Consider the following 27389-nt stretch of genomic DNA (forward strand, 5'->3'; position numbering starts at 1 on the left):
GACTGGAGAGAAGTGAATGACCAAAGAGAGTATTATGATCTGTCAATGACCCAAAGGGTCATAAGATGTGTGATTTGTATAAGTTCATTAAGAGATAAGGTTATTAGAAGCTATAATGTAGATAAATTGTTTTTGTTTTGTGCTTACCAATTTCAGAAGGCTTCACTGAATCCAATGCAAATTGTATGACATGGCAATTTCACTCGAAAATTGAAGGATGGCGCATTTTACTTCGTAACTCAAAAATGACCAAAATGTTACTTTCCATGTTTTACACCCGATCCTTTCAATTAAATTCAATTAATAATCTGATTTTAACTTACTAAATTGAAAAGTAAACAAATGTTTCCTAACTAATCCAGCTGTCAAACAAAATGCAATTTGTCATTTAGGAGCCTTTTAACATAAAATCATCTTTTTGAATTTGAATTCGGACGGCATAGCGAGTTGTGCTAACCATTCCACCACGGGAGACGGTGCCTTGCTATTTTTGCATACGTTGCAGTGGTTGTGCAAATGCCGCAACTGTATCAGAGAAATATCATCTGTCACTCAGCGAAATAACTGGTTCACCAAGCATCGACGTCATCTACGAACAATACCAATTGATCTGCAACAAGAAGCACTATCCTTAGCATATGCGTGACTTGTGCCGTTTTGATACCTACAGTAAGTAATGCCTTAACTGTGAAAGAACGTCAAATGCAACACATATGCCATGTCGCACGTCTTTTGTTCTCTTGTTCTGGCGCCACTGAAGGTGCAGATGTTGTTTCACTTTCAATGTGATGTCGAGAAATATATAAAGTTGAAGATCGTTGAGTCTATCAGCCAGGCCCTAAGGGAACGTAGAGGCAAGAGAGAGCCATGACAGTCCCCTACAGAGGCCTTCGAGGCCTTCAGTTGATATTGGTCCTATGGTTGGTCCAGGTGATTTGTACAGAAGCCCTGTACAAGCGCAGTAAAGTAAGTACTCACATGCAGTGCTTCTTAAATGTTAGGTCCGGTTTAGACGAAAGCATTTTTCTTAACATTTGTGCCATGATGAATTTGCTACGTGTAAAGTGAAAAAAGAATATGGCATATTCATGGCATTTGTCAAGGATAGGCTCGGTCTGTATCATTTTTCGTAGCGTAACCAATCAGAAGCGACCTCTAGGTCACGAGTGCAGCTGTAATGGCGGCCGTGTGAGATGTAAAAAATGTATCACTTCACATTTTTAAAAGCCGATAACTATTCAACCGAGAGGAATAGTGTTTAATATAAAACGGTATTAGATGCAAATCAATGGCACTGCTTAAATACATACTTTATAAAGTGTACAGTACACATTTGGAAGAATATCTTAGTTGTTTGAATTGTAAACACCGTGCACCATAGGTAACTCAACGTGCCCTTCGTGCTGTATATATTATACATTGTAATCTCAAAAGCTAACCGCAATGTTACATGAAATGCTTCCATGTAAAGTACCATCCTGCTATAAGATTTTTGGAAGCATTTGCATAGCATTTATGCTATCAAAGATGTTAAAGGAAATGCTCAGCTGCTAGTTTTCGCCTCTCACGATACCGTACTTGTCTGTATACTTTTGTTCCCATAAGACATTGCGCAGAGCAGACAAGATGAAAAGATGGACGAGCGATTTGAAGACCGCTGCAGGAGAATAGCTACTGCTGGTATTAAAAATTACGAGAAAAGTTTGGCTCGAAAGAAAATATGATAATCAGTGTGTACTCACGAGATTTTCAATGAACTCGGGTATGTATTTGTATATTCATACATGAGATTCTCAGAATTCTTTCATAAAGAATATTTTGTTCAAGTAAACATGTCAAGCATTTAATACACTGGTAATAATAGGATTTTCATTATCGGTTAATCCCATAATCACGGTTCGAAGATAATTATGGCCAGTATCGGTAAATAAAATCCGAACGAAACTTTCCAATACCGATACAACGTGATCGATATCGGCTTAGCCATAATTATAGTATTATTATAACTTTATTAGTTGTAGTAGGATTGCATCTAAAGTCAATTTTTTTTCTACATCTCATCAGAGACAAGTGTCATGGACTTGGCACTTCAACGTTAAACATAAAATAGCACGATCCAACAAATTACTTAAACATTCAAACAATAATTAAAACAAGAGTAAATAAAGGATAGGAATTACCCAGATTAGAGACAAAGCAGTAAACGAAACAAAACAATTAAGACAGTAACAGTAACAGTAGAAATGGTTAAAGTTGACAGCTGGTTAGCATTTAACGATGTGATCATGCATAAGACAGGTAAGTTTGTGTTCATTAGAATATGTTTCAGTGTCTCCAGGAAGGAGACTTCATTTTGAGGCTGTCAGGTAACCAAGTTTTCTTTAGACTTACTATCTCTTAGGGTTTGTGGACATATAAATCACTTTGAACATTTATTCTTCTGAACCGTCATTTACCATTGAAAGGGCAGGATCTATTGTGCAATGTCTAAAGAAAAAAAACTATTAAAAAACTTTAACCTCCATTGTAATATCAGCTAAAAACTTAGCTTATTTCTCCTCGAGTAAAGACATCAACGGGGCCGGCCTTAGGTGGGCGTGGGGCCTATAGCCATAATTTTCCAGAGGACTATGAAAAATCAATGATTTTTGTTTCTTAGTCTAAAGTTTAGGTATTCTATAACTTATACATTGATTTGATTTGACTTGATTTTCCTAATTAACGTCGCTTTTATGCCACATCTGACTCATCGTGACGATAACAATGATATATGATGAATAGAGCCCGGAAGTTCAGGAATTTATTTTCGTTAAAATAGGCAGGCAAAAAGGCATTTATAATGTGGAAAATAGGCACTAAAAATTAAAAAAAGGCACATTTGGAAGTCGCTTACTTTTATCTATAATTTCTGGCAAAATGTTAAGATCTACATTGGGAAGAGCATTTCAATTTTTACCAAATTCAAGCACGTAACCATGTAACTTACCACTTAATGGCACACTAAATTTCGGCATGATGACAACTACACGATCCTTTCCCTCCAAAGTGCAGAACTAAACTAAAGATAGAGAACATGATTTTGGAATCCATGCAAAGGCCCTTGGGTATTAGTGCTGTTTCTCTGACCGCAGTGGCTCCGTCGGTAACGCGTCTGACTACCATGCTAAAGGTCCCGGGTTCGATCCCCGGCCGGTTCAAATCCGGGAACTTTTCTAACGTTGCAAGCGGCCCCGGCGCCCACCCAGCGTCGAATAACATGGGTAAAGGCGGTCAGGGGCGTGATGTTGATCACATCACCCCCACTCACGACCGGATCAATAAAGTGTGGGGCGCCACCCCCACATCCCCTATACGCCTTCATGGCGTGATGCTATGCACAGGGGAGCGCTTTACCTTTTTTTTAACCTTCTAACACGGACGCTGGCCGTGATGACGTAATTGTGCAGATGTTCTGCAACAGGTTTTCAGCAGTCAATCATGCACAAGGAAATGCTAACCGAAAGGCAATATCCTAACTCAGCATGACTTTTTTCTCACACTTTTCTCCTTCAGCAATGTTGAAATATGCGTGAGTTCAATATTACTTAAATAAGGCGAAAATTATTCACATAATAAACGGAAGAAAAATAAATGCCAACAACGTTTTTTGTGAGAATAATAATTTATATACACACTCTTTTTTTTTTTAAAAAAAATGGTCCAATTTCATTGGAAAGGGCAAAAAAAGGCATTATAATTAAAAATAGGCAATGGGGTCCCAAATAGGCAAAATAGGCAAAATGAAAAGGCTTCTAAAACATTCGAAACAACATAAAAAACGTATATCCGGAAAAATTCTATCAATATATGCAGTAGATAAAAAGAGGCATTTTGCCAAACTTCCGGGCTCTACTCATGATGAACTTGATGAAGGGACATTTACAAAGAACACCCATGCACAGGCCAGAATTCGAACATAGGAACCCTAACCACTCCACCATAGAGGCCGGCAGGTGTTCTATATAATCACAATTTAAACATTATTACAATACAATTAACTCATATGTTTCTTATTGTTATCTAAGAGAAATAAACACAACATGTTGAAGGTTAAAACCAAGAATTGTGTGAGGGTAATAGAAGTGTATTAATTAACGTTTCTTTTCATTTCAAATCTGTCACTGGTCCGACGTTCAATATACTTAATTACAAAATTGGGTGTGATCAAAATAAAGCTATAAATATAAATATAAAACAAATTTAGGTCGGAATGAAGACATGTCTTAAATAAACACAAATTTTGTACACTCTGTATAATTCTCTACACAAACAAACCAAGAAACATGCGAACACTTCCATGCATATCGCTATTATAACAGAAATTATAATAAAAAAATAACATATAAATATATATATATATGTATGTTTAATTTTTACTATAATTTCGATTATTCAATAATATATATATGCACAGCTTCATGAGAGACTTATATTTATGCAAAATCCTCATGGGTTCAAGAAAACATATACTTCTTAATGTCAGCAAAACACTAAATTATCAAACTGTAATATATTCACAGTGTCCACTAATTTTTAAAACCACAAATTCTAATATGTAAAGATTAAATTGCAGAAAATGATAAATAACTGCAATACACAGTGAAAACGAATTTCAGTTAAAATAAGTTATTAGATATTGGAAAAGTCATTAAGAAAGAATAATGCAAGATTGAAGATTCTTATAAAATTCAATTCCCTTCTCTTTACAGTCAAAAAATAACGGAGTTTTCATCTCGTATGATCAAGGTGAATACAAAATTTGCAAGGAGTACCCGGAAGGTTCAGACATTCGACAAAAATGTACTGAATCCGTTCCCCTGAGACAAAGAGAAAACAAACGTAGAGACGCGTCACTTGAGGACATCTGTCAAAATATTACAGTTTGGTGGCCTCCCGACTGGGATTCTAAACTACCAGGATGCAGGAACATTACAACAACAACACATCCAGGAACAGACACAACATATGAAGGGACAACTGAAAACTCAGTAACAACTACACCAGAAGTTACAGTAACCCCAAGAGAGACAATAGAAACCACAAGTGAAGTAACGAATTATACGTCTCCTTCACAGGGGCCATCAAGAGACACAGCGCAAACCGAAACCTTTTCACCAACACAATCTACGCAATCATCTCCCACTGACGAAACGACAACAAGTCCAGGGTCAGATGTAACAACTACTTCAAGCGAAGCAACGCCTACAAATCCTCCTTCAAATGCAACCGAACAGCCAACTCCTACAGAAGGCGATACTACTACCAATCCAACACAATCAACCTCTGAAGGAACAACTGCAACTGCTGGAGGTTCGTCATCGCCACCAACTGGAACAACAAGCAGCTCGCGAACAGACACTGAAACACCTGAAACATCTGAAACAGAGGGTCCTACTCCAAGCCAAGAACCGTCAACATCGTCCAATCCAGGACCAGGACCAGATGTAACGACTACTTCAAGCGAATCAACTCCTTCAACTGGAACCCAACCGCCAACTCCCACACAAGGTGAAGGCGAAACTACTACCAATCCAACACAATCAACCTCTGAAGGAACAACTGCAACTGCTGGAGGTTCGTCATCGCCACCAACTGGAACAACAAGCAGCTCGCGAACAGACACTGAAACACCTGAAATATCTGAAACAGAGGGTCCTACTCCCAGCCAAGAACCATCAACATCGTCCAATCCAGGACCAGGACCAGATGTAACGACTACTTCAAGCGAATCAACTCCTTCAACTGGAACCCAACCGCCAACTCCCACACAAGGCGAAGGCGAAACTACTACCAATCCAACACAATCAACACCTGAAGGAACAACTGCAACTGCTGGAGGTTCGTCATCGCCACCAACAGGAACAACAAGCAGCTCGCAAACAGACACTGAAACACCTGAAATATCTGAAACAGAGGGTCCTACTCCCAGCCAAGAACCGTCAACATCATCCAATCCAGGACCAGGACCAGATGTAACGACTACTTCAAGCGAATCAACTCCTTCATCTGGAACCCAACCGCCAACTCCCACACAAGGCGAAGGCGAAACTACTACCAATCCAACACAATCAACACCTGAAGGAACAACTGCAACTGCTGGAGGTTCGTCATCGCCACCAACAGGAACAACAAGCAGCTCGCAAACAGACACTGAAACACCTGAAATATCTGAAACAGAGGGTCCTACTCCCAGCCAAGAACCGTCAACATCATCCAATCCAGGACCAGGACCAGATGTAACGACTACTTCAAGCGAATCAACTCCTTCATCTGGAACCCAACCGCCAACTCCCACACAAGGCGAAGGCGAAACTACTACCAATCCAACACAATCAACCTCTGAAGGAACAACTGCAACTGCTGGAGGTTCGTCATCGCCACCAACTGGAACAACAAGCAGCTCGCGAACAGACACTGAAACACCTGAAATATCTGAAACAGAGGGTCCTACTGACAGCCAAGAACCATCAACATCGTCCAATCCAGGACCAGGACCAGATGTAACGACTACTTCAAGCGAATCAACTCCTTCAACTGGAACCCAACCCCCAACTCCCACACAAGGCGAAGGCGAAACTACTACCAATCCAACACAATCAACTCCTGAAGGAACAACTGCAACTGCTGGAGGTTCGTCATCGCCACCAACTGGAACAACAAGCAGCTCGCGAACAGACACTGAAACACCTGAAATATCTGAAACAGAGGGTCCTACTCCCAGCCAAGAACCGTCAACATCGTCCAATCCAGGACCAGGACCAGATGTAACGACTACTTCAAGCGAATCAACTCCTTCAACTGGAACCCAACCGCCAACTCCCACACAAGGTGAAGGCGAAACTACTACCAATCCAACACAATCAACCTCTGAAGGAACAACAGCAACTGCTGGAGGTTCGTCATCGCCACCAACAGGAACAACAAGCAGCTCGCAAACAGACACTGAAACACCTGAAACAGAGGGTCCTACTCCCAGCCAAGAACCGTCAACATCGTCCAATCCAGGACCAGGACCAGATGTAACGACTACTTCAAGCGAATCAACTCCTTCAACTGGAACCCAACCGCCAACTCCCACACAAGGTGAAGGCGAAACTACTACCAATCCAACACAATCAACCTCTGAAGGAACAACAGCAACTGCTGGAGGTTCGTCATCGCCACCAACAGGAACAACAAGCAGCTCGCAAACAGACACTGAAACACCTGAAACAGAGGGTCCTACTCCCAGCCAAGAACCGTCAACATCGTCCAATCCAGGACCAGGACCAGATGTAACGACTACTTCAAGCGAATCAACTCCTTCAACTGGAACCGAACCGGCAACTCCCACACAAGGTGAAGGCGAAACTACTACCAATCCAACACAATCAACCTCTGAAGGAACAACTGCAACTGCTGGAGGTTCGTCATCGCCACCAACTGGAACAACAAGCAGCTCGCGAACAGACACTGAAACACCTGAAATATCTGAAACAGAGGGTCCTACTCCTAGCCAAGAACCGTCAACATCGTCCAATCCAGGACCAGGACCAGATGTAACGACTACTTCAAGCGAATCAACTCCTTCAACTGGAACCCAACCCCCAACTCCCACACAAGGCGAAGGCGAAACTACTACCAATCCAACACAATCAACACCTGAAGGAACAACTGGAACTGCTGGAGGATCGTCATCGCCACCAACAGGAACAACAAGCAGCTCGCGAACAGACACTGAAACACCTGAAATATCTGAAACAGAGGGTCCTACTCCCAGCCAAGAACCGTCAACATCGTCCAATCCAGGACCAGGACCAGATGTAACGACTACTTCAAGCGAATCAACTCCTTCATCTGGAACCCAACCGCCAACTCCCACACAAGGTGAAGGCGAAACTACTACCAATCCAACACAATCAACCCATGAAGGAACAACTGCAACTGCTGGAGGTTCGTCATCGCCACCAACTGGAACAACAAGCAGCTCGCGAACAGACACTGAAACACCTGAAATATCTGAAACAGAGGGTCCTACTCCCAGCCAAGAACCGTCAACATCGTCCAATCCAGGACCAGGACCAGATGTAACGACTACTTCAAGCGAATCAACTCCTTCATCTGGAACCCAACCGCCAACTCCCACACAAGGCGAAGGCGAAACTACTACCAATCCAACACAATCAACACCTGAAGGAACAACTGCAACTGCTGGAGGTTCGTCATCGCCACCAACAGGAACAACAAGCAGCTCGCAAACAGACACTGAAACACCTGAAATATCTGAAACAGAGGGTCCTACTCCCAGCCAAGAACCGTCAACATCATCCAATCCAGGACCAGGACCAGATGTAACGACTACTTCAAGCGAATCAACTCCTTCATCTGGAACCCAACCGCCAACTCCCACACAAGGCGAAGGCGAAACTACTACCAATCCAACACAATCAACCTCTGAAGGAACAACTGCAACTGCTGGAGGTTCGTCATCGCCACCAACTGGAACAACAAGCAGCTCGCGAACAGACACTGAAACACCTGAAATATCTGAAACAGAGGGTCCTACTCCCAGCCAAGAACCATCAACATCGTCCAATCCAGGACCAGGACCAGATGTAACGACTACTTCAAGCGAATCAACTCCTTCAACTGGAACCCAACCCCCAACTCCCACACAAGGCGAAGGCGAAACTACTACCAATCCAACACAATCAACTCCTGAAGGAACAACTGCAACTGCTGGAGGTTCGTCATCGCCACCAACTGGAACAACAAGCAGCTCGCGAACAGACACTGAAACACCTGAAATATCTGAAACAGAGGGTCCTACTCCCAGCCAAGAACCATCAACATCGTCCAATCCAGGACCAGGACCAGATGTAACGACTACTTCAAGCGAATCAACTCCTTCAACTGGAACCCAACCGCCAACTCCCACACAAGGCGAAGGCGAAACTACTACCAATCCAACACAATCAACACCTGAAGGAACAACTGCAACTGCTGGAGGTTCGTCATCGCCACCAACTGGAACAACAAGCAGCTCGCGAACAGACACTGAAACACCTGAAATATCTGAAACAGAGGGTCCTACTCCCAGCCAAGAACCGTCAACATCGTCCAATCCAGGACCAGGACCAGATGTAACGACTACTTCAAGCGAATCAACTCCTTCAACTGGAACCCAACCGCCAACTCCCACACAAGGTGAAGGCGAAACTACTACCAATCCAACACAATCAACCTCTGAAGGAACAACAGCAACTGCTGGAGGTTCGTCATCGCCACCAACAGGAACAACAAGCAGCTCGCAAACAGACACTGAAACACCTGAAACAGAGGGTCCTACTCCCAGCCAAGAACCGTCAACATCGTCCAATCCAGGACCAGGACCAGATGTAACGACTACTTCAAGCGAATCAACTCCTTCAACTGGAACCGAACCGGCAACTCCCACACAAGGTGAAGGCGAAACTACTACCAATCCAACACAATCAACCTCTGAAGGAACAACTGCAACTGCTGGAGGTTCGTCATCGCCACCAACTGGAACAACAAGCAGCTCGCGAACAGACACTGAAACACCTGAAATATCTGAAACAGAGGGTCCTACTCCTAGCCAAGAACCGTCAACATCGTCCAATCCAGGACCAGGACCAGATGTAACGACTACTTCAAGCGAATCAACTCCTTCAACTGGAACCCAACCCCCAACTCCCACACAAGGCGAAGGCGAAACTACTACCAATCCAACACAATCAACACCTGAAGGAACAACTGGAACTGCTGGAGGATCGTCATCGCCACCAACAGGAACAACAAGCAGCTCGCGAACAGACACTGAAACACCTGAAATATCTGAAACAGAGGGTCCTACTCCCAGCCAAGAACCGTCAACATCGTCCAATCCAGGACCAGGACCAGATGTAACGACTACTTCAAGCGAATCAACTCCTTCATCTGGAACCCAACCGCCAACTCCCACACAAGGTGAAGGCGAAACTACTACCAATCCAACACAATCAACCCATGAAGGAACAACTGCAACTGCTGGAGGTTCGTCATCGCCACCAACTGGAACAACAAGCAGCTCGCGAACAGACACTGAAACACCTGAAATATCTGAAACAGAGGGTCCTACTCCCAGCCAAGAACCGTCAACATCGTCCAATCCAGGACCAGGACCAGATGTAACGACTACTTCAAGCGAATCAACTCCTTCATCTGGAACCCAACCGCCAACTCCCACACAAGGCGAAGGCGAAACTACTACCAATCCAACACAATCAACACCTGAAGGAACAACTGGAACTGCTGGAGGATCGTCATCGCCACCAACTGGAACAACAAGCAGCTCGCGAACAGACACTGAAACACCTGAAATATCTGAAACAGAGGGTCCTACTCCCAGCCAAGAACCGTCAACATCGTCCAATCCAGGACCAGGACCAGATGTAACGACTACTTCAAGCGAATCAACTCCTTCAACTGGAACCCAACCGGCAACTCCCACACAAGGTGAAGGCGAAACTACTACCAATCCAACACAATCAACCCCTGAAGGAACAACTGGAACTGCTGGAGGATCGTCATCGCCACCAACTGGAACAACAAGCAGCTCGCGAACAGACACTGAAACACCTGAAATATCTGAAACAGAGGGTCCTACTCCCAGCCAAGAACCGTCAACATCGTCCAATCCAGGACCAGGACCAGATGTAACGACTACTTCAAGCGAATCAACTTCTTCATCTGGAACCCAACCGCCAACTCCCACACAAGGCGAAGGCGAAACTACTACCAATCCAACACAATCAACACCTGAAGGAACAACTGGAACTGCTGGAGGATCGTCATCGCCACCAACTGGAACAACAAGCAGCTCGCGAACAGACACTGAAACACCTGAAACAGAGGGTCCTACTCCCAGCCAAGAACCGTCAACATCGTCCAATCCAGGACCAGGACCAGATGTAACGACTACTTCAAGCGAATCAACTCCTTCAACTGGAACCCAACCGCCAACTCCCACACAAGGCGAAGGCGAAACTACTACCAATCCAACACAATCAACCCCTGAAGGAACAACTGCAACTGCTGGAGGTTCGTCATCGCCACCAACTGGAACAACAAGCAGCTCGCGAACAGACACTGAAACACCTGAAATATCTGAAACAGAGGGTCCTACTCCCAGCCAAGAACCGTCAACATCGTCCAATCCAGGACCAGGACCAGATGTAACGACTACTTCAAGCGAATCAACTCCTTCAACTGGAACCCAACCGCCAACTCCCACACAAGGCGAAGGCGAAACTACTACCAATCCAACACAATCAACCCCTGAAGGAACAACAGCAACTGCTGGAGGTTCGTCATCGCCACCAACAGGAACAACAAGCAGCTCGCAAACAGACACTGAAACACCTGAAACAGAGGGTCCCACTCCCAGCCAAGAACCGTCAACATCGTCCAATCCAGGACCAGGACCAGATGTAACGACTACTTCAAGCGAATCAACTCCTTCAACTGGAACCCAACCGCCAACTCCCACACAAGGCGAAGGCGAAACTACTACCAATCCAACACAATCAACACCTGAAGGAACAACTGGAACTGCTGGAGGATCGTCATCGCCACCAACTGGAACAACAAGCAGCTCGCGAACAGACACTGAAACACCTGAAATATCTGAAACAGAGGGTCCTACTCCCAGCCAAGAACCGTCAACATCGTCCAATCCAGGACCAGGACCAGATGTAACGACTACTTCAAGCGAATCAACTTCTTCATCTGGAACCCAACCGCCAACTCCCACACAAGGCGAAGGCGAAACTACTACCAATCCAACACAATCAACACCTGAAGGAACAACTGGAACTGCTGGAGGATCGTCATCGCCACCAACTGGAACAACAAGCAGCTCGCGAACAGACACTGAAACACCTGAAATATCTGAAACAGAGGGTCCTACTCCCAGCCAAGAACCGTCAACATCGTCCAATCCAGGACCAGGACCAGATGTAACGACTACTTCAAGCGAATCAACTTCTTCATCTGGAACCCAACCGCCAACTCCCACACAAGGCGAAGGCGAAACTACTACCAATCCAACACAATCAACACCTGAAGGAACAACTGGAACTGCTGGAGGATCGTCATCGCCACCAACTGGAACAACAAGCAGCTCGCGAACAGACACTGAAACACCTGAAATATCTGAAACAGAGGGTCCTACTCCCAGCCAAGAACCGTCAACATCGTCCAATCCAGGACCAGGACCAGATGTAACGACTACTTCAAGCGAATCAACTCCTTCAACTGGAACCCAACCGCCAACTCCCACACAAGGCGAAGGCGAAACTACTACCAATCCAACACAATCAACCCCTGAAGGAACAACTGCAACTGCTGGAGGTTCGTCATCGCCACCAACAGGAACAACAAGCAGCTCGCAAACAGACACTGAAACACCTGAAACAGAGGGTCCCACTCCCAGCCAAGAACCGTCAACATCGTCCAATCCAGGACCAGGACCAGATGTAACGACTACTTCAAGCGAATCAACTCCTTCAACTGGAACCCAACCGCCAACTCCCACACAAGGCGAAGGCGAAACTACTACCAATCCAACACAATCAACCCCTGAAGGAACAACTGCAACTGCTGGAGGTTCGTCATCGCCACCAACTGGAACAACAAGCAGCTCGCGAACAGACACTGAAACACCTGAAATATCTGAAACAGAGGGTCCTACTCCCAGCCAAGAACCGTCAACATCGTCCAATCCAGGACCAGGACCAGATGTAACGACTACTTCAAGCGAATCAACTCCTTCATCTGGAACCCAACCGCCAACTCCCACACAAGGCGAAGGCGAAACTACTACCAATCCAACACAATCAACACCTGAAGGAACAACTGGAACTGCTGGAGGATCGTCATCGCCACCAACTGGAACAACAAGCAGCTCGCGAACAGACACTGAAACACCTGAAATATCTGAAACAGAGGGTCCTACTCCCAGCCAAGAACCGTCAACATCGTCCAATCCAGGACCAGGACCAGATGTAACGACTACTTCAAGCGAATCAACTCCTTCAACTGGAACCCAACCGCCAACTCCCACACAAGGCGAAGGCGAAACTACTACCAATCCAACACAATCAACCCCTGAAGGAACAACTGGAACTGCTGGAGGATCTTCATCGCCACCAACTGGAACAACAAGCAGCTCGCGAACAGACACTGAAACACCTGAAATATCTGAAACAGAGGGTCCTACTCCCAGCCAAGAACCGTCAACATCGTCCAATCCAGGACCAGGACCAGATGTAACGACTACTTCAAGCGAATCAACTCCTTCAACTGGAACCGAACCGCCAACTCCCACACAAGGTGAAGGCGAAACTACTACCAATCCAACACAATCAACCCCTGAAGGAACAACTGGAACTGCTGGAGGATCGTCATCGCCACCAACTGGAACAACAAGCAGCTCGCGAACAGACACTGAAACACCTGAAACAGAGGGTCCTACTCCCAGCCAAGAACCGTCAACATCGTCCAATCCAGGACCAGGACCAGATGTAACGACTACTTCAAGCGAATCAACTCCTTCAACTGGAACCCAACCGCCAACTCCCACACAAGGCGAAGGCGAAACTACTACCAATCCAACACAATCAACCCCTGAAGGAACAACTGCAACTGCTGGAGGTTCGTCATCGCCACCAACTGGAACAACAAGCAGCTCGCGAACAGACACTGAAACACCTGAAACAGAGGGTCCTACTCCCAGCCAAGAACCGTCAACATCGTCCAATCCAGGACCAGGACCAGATGTAACCACTACGTCAAGTAAAACAACTCATACGAATCCAAGCAGTACACCAACAAATACTGGAACTACAGCTGGTAAAGTTACACATGTTACATCACCTACACAGTCACCACCGACATCTGGGAACATTAAAACTCCAGAACCGACATGGACTGCTCCACCAGGTGGTGGATCAGGGTTTCCAACTTTCCCGTCGTGGGTTTATCCAACTGGCGTTGGTCCAACCGGACCTCCTGGAGAGTGTAAGTTGTAGTATCTTAGTATTACATAACTTATGCAATAATAATTTTAAAGAGAAATGTGTTTCTTACTTTTTAGGAATCTCTTATTACAACGTTTGGGTTGTACATTTTAAATTTTACAATTGAAGGGTTCGCGTGTAAGACATGGTAAGTGACATTATGGTAATTTTTGAGTTACAGAGTAAAATGTGAAATCCCTCAATTCTCGAGTGAAATTGTCATGTCATACAATTTACATTGTACTCAGTGAATCCTTCTGTAATTGGTAAACACAACACGAAAACAATTTATCTACAGTATAGCTTCTAGTAACCTTTTTTCTTAATGAACTCAGAAATGACCAAAGTGTCACTTATCATGTTTTACACCCGAGCTCTTCAATTATTTTCGCAAACGTTATTTCCATATTTTTAGGTATTAAGTTCAATTTTAGTTTTCAAGAGTTTACTACTGTGACTTGTGTAATGCAGCTAAGTAAATGTCTGAGTTAATATCAATTATTTCTTTATCATTGGGAGGTATGTGAAAAAATTAACATTATTAGATAATAATTACCAGTATTTTTACATATATTCATAATTTGATATTAGAGTGAGGATTTTCATTCTGCACTTACTATTGTGTATGTGTTTGTGTTGGATTACGTATACTAAAATATAATGTGAGACAGAATAGTTTTACTAAATTATTTGATAATTTTTATTCGAGTGATATAGTTATGATACTCTGTAAACAATATTTTATTTTCTCGAACGATAATTTTCTTGCAAATTGTATTTTGATCTCCTGCACTTCATTTTGTACCTCACATATTTGGTCGAACATTAAATATTAATTTTTTATATTTTTGGTGTGAATGATACGCAATGTTTTACCATATATTCGTGTTTGAATTCTTTAAGTCTCATACTCTGATATTTGTTCAGCATTATATTTGTATAATTCACTATTGATACAAGTATTGCAATAGATATAAAAGTGTGAGATCTCTGAAATTCAGTTTAATTTAACTCGTACATTATGGTACTCTTGTGCTCAGAAACGCAAAATTTGTTACAGAATTTTCTAAAAGTTATATCCATCTCAATTTCATGGCATAAACTATAAGTGTAATATGTAAAGCATTTGGCTTGGTAGATGTAACTCGAAAATACATGCTATAATTTCCACGTGTCACTACTGAGCTGAAAAATTATAAATTTTGAGCATGTTCTTGATTCCTGGTGAAGATTAGAAGTGTTATGAAGGTGAAAGCGTTTCGAACTCTCCAAAGATGTTACCAATAATGATTATAATGCTTATAATGTTGATATTGTTGTAGTAATAATGAATTATTTGCATGGTAGAGGTACTGTAAATATGATACAACAAAATTTGTTATGGTATTGTAAGAGATGGGCATTTTAATAACTAGACGCTGAGATAGGTACTTCCTCAACTTAGCATAGCTACCTAAGTTCTTCTTTCTCGCATTTACTTCGAACACAGAGCCAGTTCTCAAGCCCGAGATTAGTTCACCATCTGATTTGTTTCTCTTAGACTTCTTTCTCGAATCTATGAAGCTTGTGTGAAATATAGCTTTTGATTTGTACGTTTCCAAATTTCAATATTTTCTCGTATTTACAGGTAAACCCAACTGCGGCGGCACTGTCTACTTGAATCCATATGATCCATTAAACCGAATTGCGATTATCGAAAGTCCTCGTTTCCCAGATTTTTATCCGGCAGATGCTGACTGCCACTGGACGATTCTGGTAAGTATAAAAATAACACTTGTACAGTGGGATCCATGAGTATTACCCTGAAAATTGTCCATCACCATGTTCGTGGACTTTATTTGAGCCAATAAGAGCTTCAAGAATTAAAGGAAAACTCAAAACAAGCTGTTGGCAACTTCTGCACCGGCATACATAAAAATCCATCGCTTAAAGACACTTAAGAATGAACTTTTGCCAGGATTCACGGGATAAAGGTAAGACTCCACGCATTCTCGATCTCCGCCATACTGAAAATGATATGATCAGCAAATATGATCTCTCCCCTTTATCTCATAGGGTTGGTCCCCACCATCAGGAGGATGGGTGAACTCCAGAGCCATTTCTGCAGGGACATTCACATATCTTAGGATCTGGTAGTGGTCACAATGTCGCCTTGGAATCAAGCGTTCTTGATTCAATTCCCAGAGGAAGCACATTGCACAGATCTTTGGCACTTAGTGGTTCGGATCCCACATTAAACTGTAGGACCACTTCCGATTAGTCTATCTAAGCATAAAGTGGACTCAAAACTCAAATTAATCTCTCTATATATAAAAATGGATGTACGTGTGTTGCATATGTACGTATGTTTGTTCCGGCATAACTCTCGAAGGCCTGGAGCAATGTCAACCAAACTTGGTACACATATGACTTACAATCTGGAAAGAAATACTGTGGGGGTAAGACACCCCTAGGGGTGGGGATTGGAAGGGGGTGACATGTAAAAATAATCAAAATCGACCGATATTAGTGGGGTCCCTAAGATGAATAGTGACACTCAAAGTGATGTTCAATTTATTTATTCTTGCTCCTGGAGGAGAAAGTAGAAATGTTGTTTATAATCAAGTTTTGAGTTAAATTAATAAATTCATTATTTTCCTGTCTAATAGAAGATTGGGATAAATAAATACTAGGGCAACGCCGGGTAATCAGTTAGTACAGTGGGATCCATGAGTATTACCGTGCAAATTGTCCATCACCATGTTCGAGCCCTTTATTTGACCCAATAAGAGCTTCAAGAATTAAAAGAAAACTCAAAACAAGCTGTTGACAACTTCTGCACCAGCATACATAAAAATCAATCGCAAATATCACATAGGATGTAAGACAAACATTAATGAAAATAGTCATGGACAATTTGCACGGTATTACTCATGGATCCCACTGTACCACTATATAAATTCATTTCTACAAGCATTCAGTAACACCTGACAAAATGTCTTCATAAAAGAGTAGTTTTCTTAGTGCCTCACTTGAACAAAATGGATTGTTGGATAGTTTCAATGTCTGTGTTTTCTCTTTCAGTCACCAGAGGGCCGCATCCAACTGTTCTTCCTGCAGATGGAGCTGGTTAACGACCTCAACTGCAGCTACGACTCTGTCACCCTCCAAGGTCTGGAAAGGGTTGGAGGAGCCAAGTAAGTTTACAAAGAATGAACACATGCGTATAAATCAAAAGATATATACAGTACTTACGTAATACGCGACATACGTAAATTCGCAGTTACGTAATAAATCTCGAAAATTACAACAACTAGTGCGTATGAAGTTTGCGACTTTTGCGTCTTTGACATCCATTGCAGTGGATGTCAGTTTGTTTTTATATTCTTTTATGTACTTTTCACACTTTTATAGTTTATATCCGAGTAAATACTGCTGCTGCATGATGTTTCATTTAGAAAATAATACTGTGTAAATAATATACATTAGTGTTGCCCACGAGACGAGACAGGCCTGTCTCGTCTCGTGGAAGTCTCGTGGAAATGCTGTCTCGTCTCGAAAATATTCGTTTGTCTTATGACACATGGTCAATCTCGTCTCGTCTCGAATTTTTAAAAGCCTGTCCCGTCTCGTCCCGTGGACAACACTAATATACATATATACGTACATATAATAATAATAATAAATATTGCAGTTTCTTACGAAATTACACTTAAGAAATTTACAAATTCTACTTACGTAAAATTCAAGTTACGGGGGGTTACTGTATATACCCATCCGTGAATATATTGTAATTCGTTCGGTGTCATGTGTATCAGAATGATACAAGCGGGTCTCTTTACATTGAAAATTTTGAAGTAATTGTTGCGGACCTCCGTGGCTGAGGGGTTAGCACAACGCGCTACAACGCCAGAGTTCCAATGGGTATTGGTTTTCTTTCTGAGTGTCCATTCATCAATTTCACGATTAGACAAAAATGGCGTAAAGGCCAATTAAAATAAACCGAATGAATCAACCAATCAATTAAACTAAATCATTGCTGAATCTTCCCTTTCCAGTAGAACCCTCCTCACACTACCCTATTTTCCGGGGATCTCTGGAGCAAGGGAGCGAAGACATGTGTCGGCGTACCTGCAGGAAGTTGTTGTTCTTGTTTCTTTCCTGAAATGATGCTCTTATAACACGTATAAGATTCTCAACATCGACATGTACTGCGATTAGGTTTGTTCAGTCGCAACTTCAACCTGTCTGCATGATGGTATGAAAGAGCTATACCGTGCAGTGGCGGCGATTGGGTTCCAAAACTAGGGGGGCAAAGACAGTAAGGTTTAGCATAGTGCGGGGGCAAAAGTGGCAAAAACTGCCCCCCCCCCCCTCGCCGCCACTGATACCGGGTGTTTCATAAATGATTCAGGGTTTACAAAAATTTATTGCAAGTAAAGCATTGTACTTATGTTAATGAAACCAGTTCAGACCGAACGAGGAACTCAAATATTTTTTTTTACCCCTACAAATGTTCAATGCGTGCACCACCTTTCGGTGACATCAATAGGATAGTCTAGTTCTTGCCACACTCGCATCAACATGGTCCAGTCGATGGTGTCCACGCTGCAATGATACGTTCCCTTAGGGCTGCGATATCACGCGGCAACGTCTGTCTTCGATGAAACCCCACAAAAAGAAGTCGCACGGTGCAAGGTCCGGTGATCTTGGGGACCAAAACATTGCACAAAACACTGTCCGCGCTTTCCAGAATCCACCGGTGGACGCGCTGGTGCACCGCTGATGCACGCTTCGGTTTTTCGTATATCACCGGTGCTCACCAGAACTTTCACCAGGTTAAACCATGACGTCATCAATTTACACCAGCCTCAAGAGCTGGTGCGGCTGGTGAATCAAAATGGCGTCGTCTGCACTGAAACGTATTCTGTTTCGTGATATGCGTCCTGTAGGCAGTAGTACGGAATGTGACGCCGATTTTGTTGCACGGAGGGCGAATATAGCCTACTGGATGCAGACATAAACTGTCGACATTTTTAATACTACTTCTTCGTCACTTGCACTGAAAGTCAAATAAAGTATGCCGATGCATCAAAACATGCGTCCGTCTTCTGCTGCAACATGCAGGAAAGCATCTATTGGCAATATTCGACATTTTTACAAAAGAATACCACTGAATTTCGTAGTACACATGCAAAATAAGATGTCGTTAAGTGAAAATATATAATATTATGAAATATCTTTTGTGATTTAGTCATTATCAGTGATTGTTTTCCTAATAAACGTGAATATGCGCGCGCATTCCGAATGTAGCTTCCATTTGCTGCAGCATGAAGCTTTCCGTATTTCACAGAATTTGACGTCATTTTTGGTGCACCAGTCTGATGGACGCTGGTGAATTCTGGAAAGCACGGTACAAGTACAGCGCCTAGAATAACGTAGTGTGGAAAACGGCATGCTTCTGCGCTCTCAGGCTGGTTCCACTCGAAAATGATACCGCTAGAGGCGCTGGTGTCGGTACACGTGCTAGGCATTCGTCTGCTTATAATGGAAGTAAATGGAGTTTTCGCTGCAACGTCTGATTCTTTTACATGAAGCATTTCTATGAATGTGATAATTGCTATCAGTGGCGTGGCGTGGATTTTTAAAAGTGTTACCGGTTATCAGTAGGACATTTAAGGGTGACTTGGGCGCCTCCCCACCTCATGCACCCCCCCCCCCCAATGTCTTCCAAGTAGTTCATATAATATTAATCTGGTACGTGTGCAATTCAATACTAGATTTTGGTAAAGTTAATAATCAGGAAAAAAAATGTTGACATAAGGACTAAAGTGAAATCGCAAACATTGGTTGTTGACACAATAATACGTAATTTGATACTTACAGAAACATCGAAGGCTACTTATAGAGCAGATCAATCCTACTTTGAAAATAGTTATATGATGCTGGGATCCCGGGTTCGAAACCTAGCTTGGGCATGGGCGTTTGTGATGTCTATTCATCAATTTAATCATATCATCACTCATCCCCATCTTCGCAAATTAGCCAAAAGTGGCACAAGCGAAGCAAAATCAATCAAATCAAATCAAAAAACTTCTATGATGCTGTCATAAAGAGAGGTTTTTCATTTGAATTTGAATTTTTGGGTGCGTCATGGTCATGGTCCATGTTATCCACATCTGAATTCGACACTTTTTTTTTTTTCACCCGAAAATAGAGTACATGGCCAACAAAAGAGTTTCGACAACTGCACACATCCACATAACCACGGATAGTCGTTATACCACGAAACATTGAAATGTCGGTCATATCCAGCAGACGACTTGGTTTTTAAATCGTTCAAAATAGGCTTTGGCCTCCCTTTCGCCACAATTTCGATTTTTTCTGCAAAATAACGAACCGAAAGATTGCTTCAAAATATCTTCTATCGCACGATTACACACACTGTTCAGATAGGAACCACCTCGGAACTCGGAGCAAGCTCCATTAATTAATTGACAATGCCCGAAAACAACATAAAGACGAAAGACACCACTCACAAAACTCCCACTGCACAGTCCCTCCCACAAACCGTTGTTTACTTTTGTAACACGTGAAGCACCCTCCTTGCCCCCTCCCCTCTCAGCATCGGGGCTTCCCCAATATTTCCTTCTGAACCTGCAAGAAGTCCAGTTCTACTACTGTTGCCATCTTAGTTCTTTTGAAACCAGATTTGCCCAAATCGCGAAACTTTTCGTTTCAAATAAGACGTATGTAGAGTAGATGTAGTCTTCATCTGTTTCCTAACTACTCCCACTCCCATGTTTCGCTAAATCCACTGAAATCTCATTTCTGACACCACTACTATTTCGTATATTTTACGTCCTTTGCTACCTTTAAGGCTTTCGCTTTATAGGATAATCGTGACGATGAGGATGCATGGTGAATTATTGAAATAAAATTATTATTTCTTTGTGTATGTAATTATTAATTTTTATAATTATGTAAGTAAAATAATAACAACGAACATTGAAATAACCATTTCTTGCTGAGGATTCGAATCTACGACACCTGACACTTCAGAGCGTGCTAAGATAACAATCGGGAAATTATGCTTGTATTGTTTTCACCCAAAAACAGTTCTACCACCTCAAAAACATTGCTTCAATCCGAAATTATTTCATTCCTGCGACAACGTATGTCAATCTCAATCAGTATTATCAACAATTATCACAAATTCCTGTAACCGAAATAATATTATATGTGTGAAATATAGAATTTTAGGTTGACATTTTTAGAAGGACAGCGGATCCCTTGACCATACCCATCCCATCCCTCTCCTCTCCTTCTCGCCCATGATGTCGAAGAAGGACAAAGAGGACTTTCATAATCGCTGATATTTAGTGTAAATACAAAATATCACTTGGTAGTTTGCTTTTGCCCCAGTGTGATTTGATTTTTTAAAATTTTGATTTGGCGATTTAAGTCCACTTCATGAACAGTAATGCTAATCGGGATAGTTTAAAGTTGGATCCGAACCACTTGTGCCTCCACCGGGTATCGAACCCGGAATCCCTTGATTATAAGGCGGCGACGCTACCACTGCGCCATCGTTCCCCAGTGTGACTGGACACCTTCAGAGTAAGATAGACCCGATTAGGCGACTTAGCTCTTTTCTGTCAATTGAATATGGCAACACTGGTATGTTTCCGGTAAGGATCACCGGCAACTGCGCCGGCTAAACAGCCCTGCCTTCTCCTCCCGCCATAACAGTCTTTGCCGCTACGCGAAGTCTTCCTTTGTGGGCTCAGGGTCCTTTCCTCATGTTGCCTGTGGAGGGTACCGGATCAGTCCTCATCTTCGCTTTTGCCGGTGCCAGAAAAAATGTCAGTCTGCAATGTTTACTTTAAGACAATATTACCAGTTTATGTACGTAATAATATTTTAAGACGGGTTCTTCAATTCTTTATATTTTGGTGTTACCTGCGGTAACAGCGGCTACATGCACGCCACGCCTCTGATTGCTATGATATTTGGTACAGTGGTCGCGAAGATATTAACGAACATTCTAGACAGTCGACCACGTCCTGTTATCGTCATACTTTCGTTAATAATACGGGAGAAAAAATACGCGTGGAATGTTCTTGGCAACTAAATTTTTGTGTATGAATTAGGTTCATTATTATTATTATCATCATCATTTCTTTTAAAGATATACACACTGAAGCATTTGTATTTTTGATATTTATCTCTTTTCTTCTGCTTTAAACTAATCGCGGCGATGATGATTGCATGAAACGACAAGGGGAACCCCACAAAACTTTCTTAGTGCCATCGACATGAGTGTAAGGCAACTTTCAAACCAATGGGACAAGCGACACGGGATGTTCACACTGTCACACACTTCCAGATTGTAAAATAGCATTCATTGCACATGAGGGTCCCAACTAAGTGACAAGCGACATGGTGCCTTCAGTCTATTAGCAAGCGTTGCTTGCGAACAACAGATAGGCGACACGATAAATCGCACATTACAACAACAGATAGGCGACACGATAAGCCACACGTGTCGCTTTGTCGCTTCTGCGTCGCTCAAACTGGGCCATTTCCTCAATAGCTTGCAACATGTTGCCGTGGTTTGTTGTTCGCGCATACGCGATGCAATGAGTGTCTTGCTTTAGTGAGATTGCGCACCAAAGCGACAAGCGGCACGCGACACTTATCGCTTGAGGTTTTCACCAACCGAACGCTGGCCTGTGCTTCTCGTCATGCCGCTACGATGTGAAATGTTGCTCTTGATTGGCTCCTTTCCAAGCAACATGTGTCACTTCGGTATGAAAGTTGCCTTGGACCGAATGACCCGTGTCGCTTTGGTGTGAAATCCTCGTATTGTTTGTCGCTTTGGTGTAAAATCTCCTTGAGGAAACGGTGCAGTCAGAGCTTTTGTCCCTACGGTTCGAAAGGCTGCATTGATTTCCGACTGCTCGCTTTCAAGCGACATTTGTGGTTTGTCGCCTCGGTATGAAATATTTCTCAGGATACTATTTATATTCTAATAACATAGAAAAATAAACTCTAATACACAGTCCAAGACCTGACGTCCGGAATCACATTGCGATGTTTCTTCTTGTGTTACGCATGCTATTTATTTATTAATTTTATTTTACTTTTCTTTCCAAATTAATGCCATTTCGTGACTGCAAATCACTCCACAAATATAACTGTTTCCATCAATTCACTTACCGCCTTTCTAGAGAAACAAATCTACACAATATATTCCAAAAACTAACTAAGCCGCATTACTTTCATAACAAAATTAGCAGCTGTGTCGATCGCACTGCCATCTACTTGTCATCGTCTCGGGGAACCAGTTTCTTGGGTCGTTTTCCACACTACGTTATTCAAGGCGCTGTAGTACAAGTGATGTGGGTGATTTGAGTGTCGCCTAGCGGCAGAGATATGAACTTTCAGATTAACAAAACACACACGCACAAACTGTTCGTTGTGGACTGATTTCATTAACGTAAGTTCAATAGTTTACTTGCATTAAATGTTTGTAACCCCTCAGTTATTTATGAAACACTCGGTATTTTAGCTAGAGAGACTTTTCGTTAATGGTATATTCAAGGGCATATATAGTACATATTGTGAGATATCGTGTCTTTGTAGGGTTTGTGGCCGTGGTCCACCAGACACCACCTTCATGTCCTCTGGAACGTGGGTTGATGTGGTTTTCCATGGAAATGACACAAAGAGGGGAGTTCACTTCCGTCTAGCTGCAGTCGGTGAGTTTGATAAGAAATAAGATACCTTCTTGGTAGATGAGAATAAAACTAACGATATTTTATTGTAACGAAAGTGTGTAACTACATAGATGCATTTTCGAACATAAGGACGTAACTGTAAGAGTAGCTTACATTAATTTTCTAATGCTAGTAAAATTAATTTACAATTACTTTTAAAGTATCAGTAAATGTAACTGAGTTAGTTTTTAAAATTAGTAAATGTAACTCGGTTACTTTTTAAAATTAATAAATGTATCTGAGTTACTTTTTAAAATTAGTAAATATAACTCGGTTACTTTTTAAAATTAGTAAATGTAACTCGGTTACTTTTTAAAATTAGTAAATGTAACTCGGTTACTTTTTAAAATTACTAAATGTAACTCGGTTACTTTTGAAAATTAGTAAATGTAACGCGGTTACTTTTGAAAATTTGTAAATGTAACTGAGTTACTTTCTAAAATTAGTAAATGTAACTCGGTTACTTTTGAAAATTAGTAAATGTAACTCGGTTACTTTTGAAAATTTGTAAATGTAACTGAGTTACTTTCTAAAATTAGTAAATGTAACTCGGTTACTTTTGAAAATTAGTAAATGTAACGCGGTTACTTTTGAAAATTTGTAAATGTAACTGAGTTACTTTCTAAAATTAGTAAATGTAACTCGGTTACTTTTGAAAATTAGTAAATGTAACTCGGTTACTTTTGAAAATTAGTAAATGTAACTGAGTTACTTTCTAAAATTAGTAAATGTAACTGAGTTACTTTTGAAAATTAGTAAATGTAACTCGGTTACTTTTTGAATCAAGTAACTGTAATTGTAATTCAGTTACAACACTAGCATGCACGTCCGGAAGAGGGGGCACGCCCCGACTGGAAAATAAATGTCCACCTAAAGAGTATATATTTCACATATAATTTCATTTCAGTCACAATAATTTATGTTAATTATTATAAGGGTGTTCAAGAAACATGATAATTACAGACTGATGTAGTGTTTTTGAAGGGTTCATCACTATTATGGGTGAAAATATGCCTCCTTTGCCCCCCTGGAATAAAATTATCTTCCTTGCCCCTCCCTGAAAAAAAATCCTGCGGACGTCCATGCACACTAGTGTCAGTGTTGTGCCCAATGGATCTTCCCTTAGTGGGGATCATGACCCCCCCCCCCACACACACACTTTTGGCCCAGTATTCCTTAAAAAGGACATGTCCAGATATTATTAGAATGATTAAATCAAGAAGACTCAGGTGGGCAGGCCATGTGGTGCGAATGCGAGAGGAGAGAAGTGTACAGGATTCTTGTTGGGAAAACAGAGGCCAGTAGGAAGGCCAAGACGAAGATGGAGGAATAACGTTTAGATGGCCCTAAAGGGTATCGGTAAGGATGGAGAAGGTTTGAATGATCTTGCCCAGGAGTGGGACAGATGGAAGACTTGTGTTGCTGCAGCCATAAACCTTCGCGTTTAAGAAGGCTAGAGAGTTAGTTAGTTAGTTATTCCTTAAAAATAAACGTCAAAGGAACGGATGGCGAAATGATGGATGGCTACCGAAAAAAGTATACGTAACACCCTATTTCGAAAGTCCTGGGGCTCCCACTGACTGGTGTTAATAAACATTTTGTATCTCGCTCGATTGCATAAGCGTTTGTCAAGTTGGCCGCGGTGGCTCAGTCGGTAACGCGTCTGACTACCATGCTAAAGGTCCCGGGTTCGATCCCCGGCCGGTTCAAATCCGGGAACTTTTCTAACGATGGAAGCGGCTCCGGCGCCCACCCAGCGTCGAATAACATGGGTACCTGGGGGGAAACCCTGGGGGGTAAAGGCGGTCAGGGGCGTGATGCTGATCACATCACCCCCACTTACGACCGGATCAAGAAAGTGTGGGGCGTTACCCCCACACCCCCTATACGCCTTCATGGCGTGGTGCTATGCACAGGGGAGCACTTTACCTTTTTTTTATCAATGTGTAAGCATTCTTAACAAGCACACTTTTGTCTTCCAGCAACTTTCGAAAACAAAACGCTCCATGTGGTAGAAGAATCGGCTGAATCCCGAAAGAAACCAAGCGAAGGAAACGACAGATTGTCCGTAGTCGACGAATCTATATTGGAAGATTCTGGAAGTCAGTCTGAGGACGATTCAGTCAACCAATCAGGTTCTGGCGAATCCATATTGGAAGATTCTGGAAGCAAGTCTGAGGACGATTCAGCCAACCAACCAGGTTCCGTCGAATCCAAATTGGAAGATTCTGGAAGCAAGTCTGAGGACGATTCAGCCAACCAATCAGGTTCCGTCGAATCCATATTGGAAGATTCTGGAAGCAAGTCTGAGGACGATTCAGTCAACCAACCAGGTTCTGTCGAATCGAAATCAGACGCATCCGAGGAATCGTCACACGAACATGAGAAGGGAAAATTTTCGAAAATCAAAGACAAGGTTTTGGGATGGTTGGGAGTTCATTAAATTATTTTCTAGGATATTTTAATAGGCAAATATGAAATGGGCCTGGCTTCAACTTTGAAAGAAATTCTTGATTGTATCTCAATAACTGTGAGGTACGAAATGTAATACTTTGCACTGTTATGTATAAAAATGTTAATTATGTCAATAAAAGACTATGCATTTTCATCATTTCTGTCTTTAAAGTGGCTATGCGGTAAAATAATACAAGGTAGCCGGAAATGCCGGAAATGCTTTTCATCCCATTAAATGTTTCTTTTTCGAGTTCTAATCAGAAGAAGCTCTAAAAGGTACCCTATCGACATCTCACAAATTGCAAGACCTATAAATCTAAATTTGATGATCTGGTATACCAAATACTACCAAATGGTAGCACAATGCAACATAAACGAACTCTATCAACCCGTCCGTCTGGTCGTGAGGGACAGAAATCGCTAAAAAATTACCTTCTGATTTCTTGGAAGCAGTATATATGAACGTCTAAAAATGTTCTAAATTTGGTGTCTTCCCGTTCCATTGCTTCTCGAAAAGTGGGCGTGGTTTGTCTCGACCATCGCCCCTGATAACGAAAGTGGTTTTTCGGTCATGTGTTCCGGATTCATCACCCCAGAAGCGTCAGTTGTATGTAGGTGTTCACTCCAACCCTACCGTGTGTGTGTATGCAGACTTCCTTCCTTCCTTTTAGTATCGCTGCATGGTGTCGTGTGTTCCAAGATTCTGTTCTCGTTGAAAGCAATTAAGTAAGTAATCTTTAGGTTAGGTTAGGTTAGCTCTGAGGTTCGATCGGGAACACCTGACCCGGAAAATCCACTTTCGTTATCAGGAGCTATGGATCGGGACAAACCACGCCCACTTTTCGAGAAGTGATGGATCGGGAGTAAATCCTAAATTTGATAATTGAGGAGCCGATAGTTTAACGCGATTGACCGGTTCGTCTATCTATGGGGTCAAAAAATTAAGTGTCAATAATCGAGACATTTTATATGCTGTGATATCTCCGAAACCATGCGAGCTGTAAATATGAAATTTAGTAAGATAAAATACCTTAAGAACTTATTGTGATATTTATTTTCGATTAGTCTAAATATT

At 42.3% G+C, this 27389-nt stretch overlaps 1 protein-coding gene across 1 annotated transcript; it reads left to right on the top strand.

Moving 5' to 3' along the window:
• The first annotated feature begins 836 nt into the window (after positions 1–836).
• On the top strand, positions 837–26437 carry LOC146002647 (uncharacterized). The gene is made up of 6 exons (XM_083140609.1): positions 837–966; positions 4749–14100; positions 15727–15854; positions 17163–17275; positions 23727–23842; positions 25843–26437. Exons 1-6 carry the CDS (start codon positions 868–870, stop codon positions 26301–26303), a joined length of 10269 nt encoding a protein of 3422 aa, XP_082996735.1. The 5' UTR covers positions 837–867; the 3' UTR covers positions 26304–26437.
• The last annotated feature ends 952 nt before the right edge of the window (positions 26438–27389 follow it).

The sequence above is a fragment of the Lepisma saccharinum genome, chromosome 18 (genome assembly GCF_977018435.1).
Source record: "Lepisma saccharinum chromosome 18, izLepSacc3.1, whole genome shotgun sequence".
Classification (NCBI taxonomy): Eukaryota; Metazoa; Arthropoda; class Insecta; order Zygentoma; family Lepismatidae; genus Lepisma; species Lepisma saccharinum.

Bases quoted from the DNA above. Each gene is read 5' to 3' on its own strand.
- LOC146002647 (XM_083140609.1), top strand. From the start codon at position 868: ATGACAGTCCCCTACAGAGGCCTTCGAGGCCTTCAGTTGATATTGGTC. The intron at 17,276-23,726 runs GTAAGTTTACAA...GTGTCTTTGTAG, and splicing joins GAAAGGGTTGGAGGAGCCAA to GGTTTGTGGCCGTGGTCCAC. The intron at 23,843-25,842 runs GTGAGTTTGATA...TTTGTCTTCCAG, and splicing joins CTTCCGTCTAGCTGCAGTCG to CAACTTTCGAAAACAAAACG.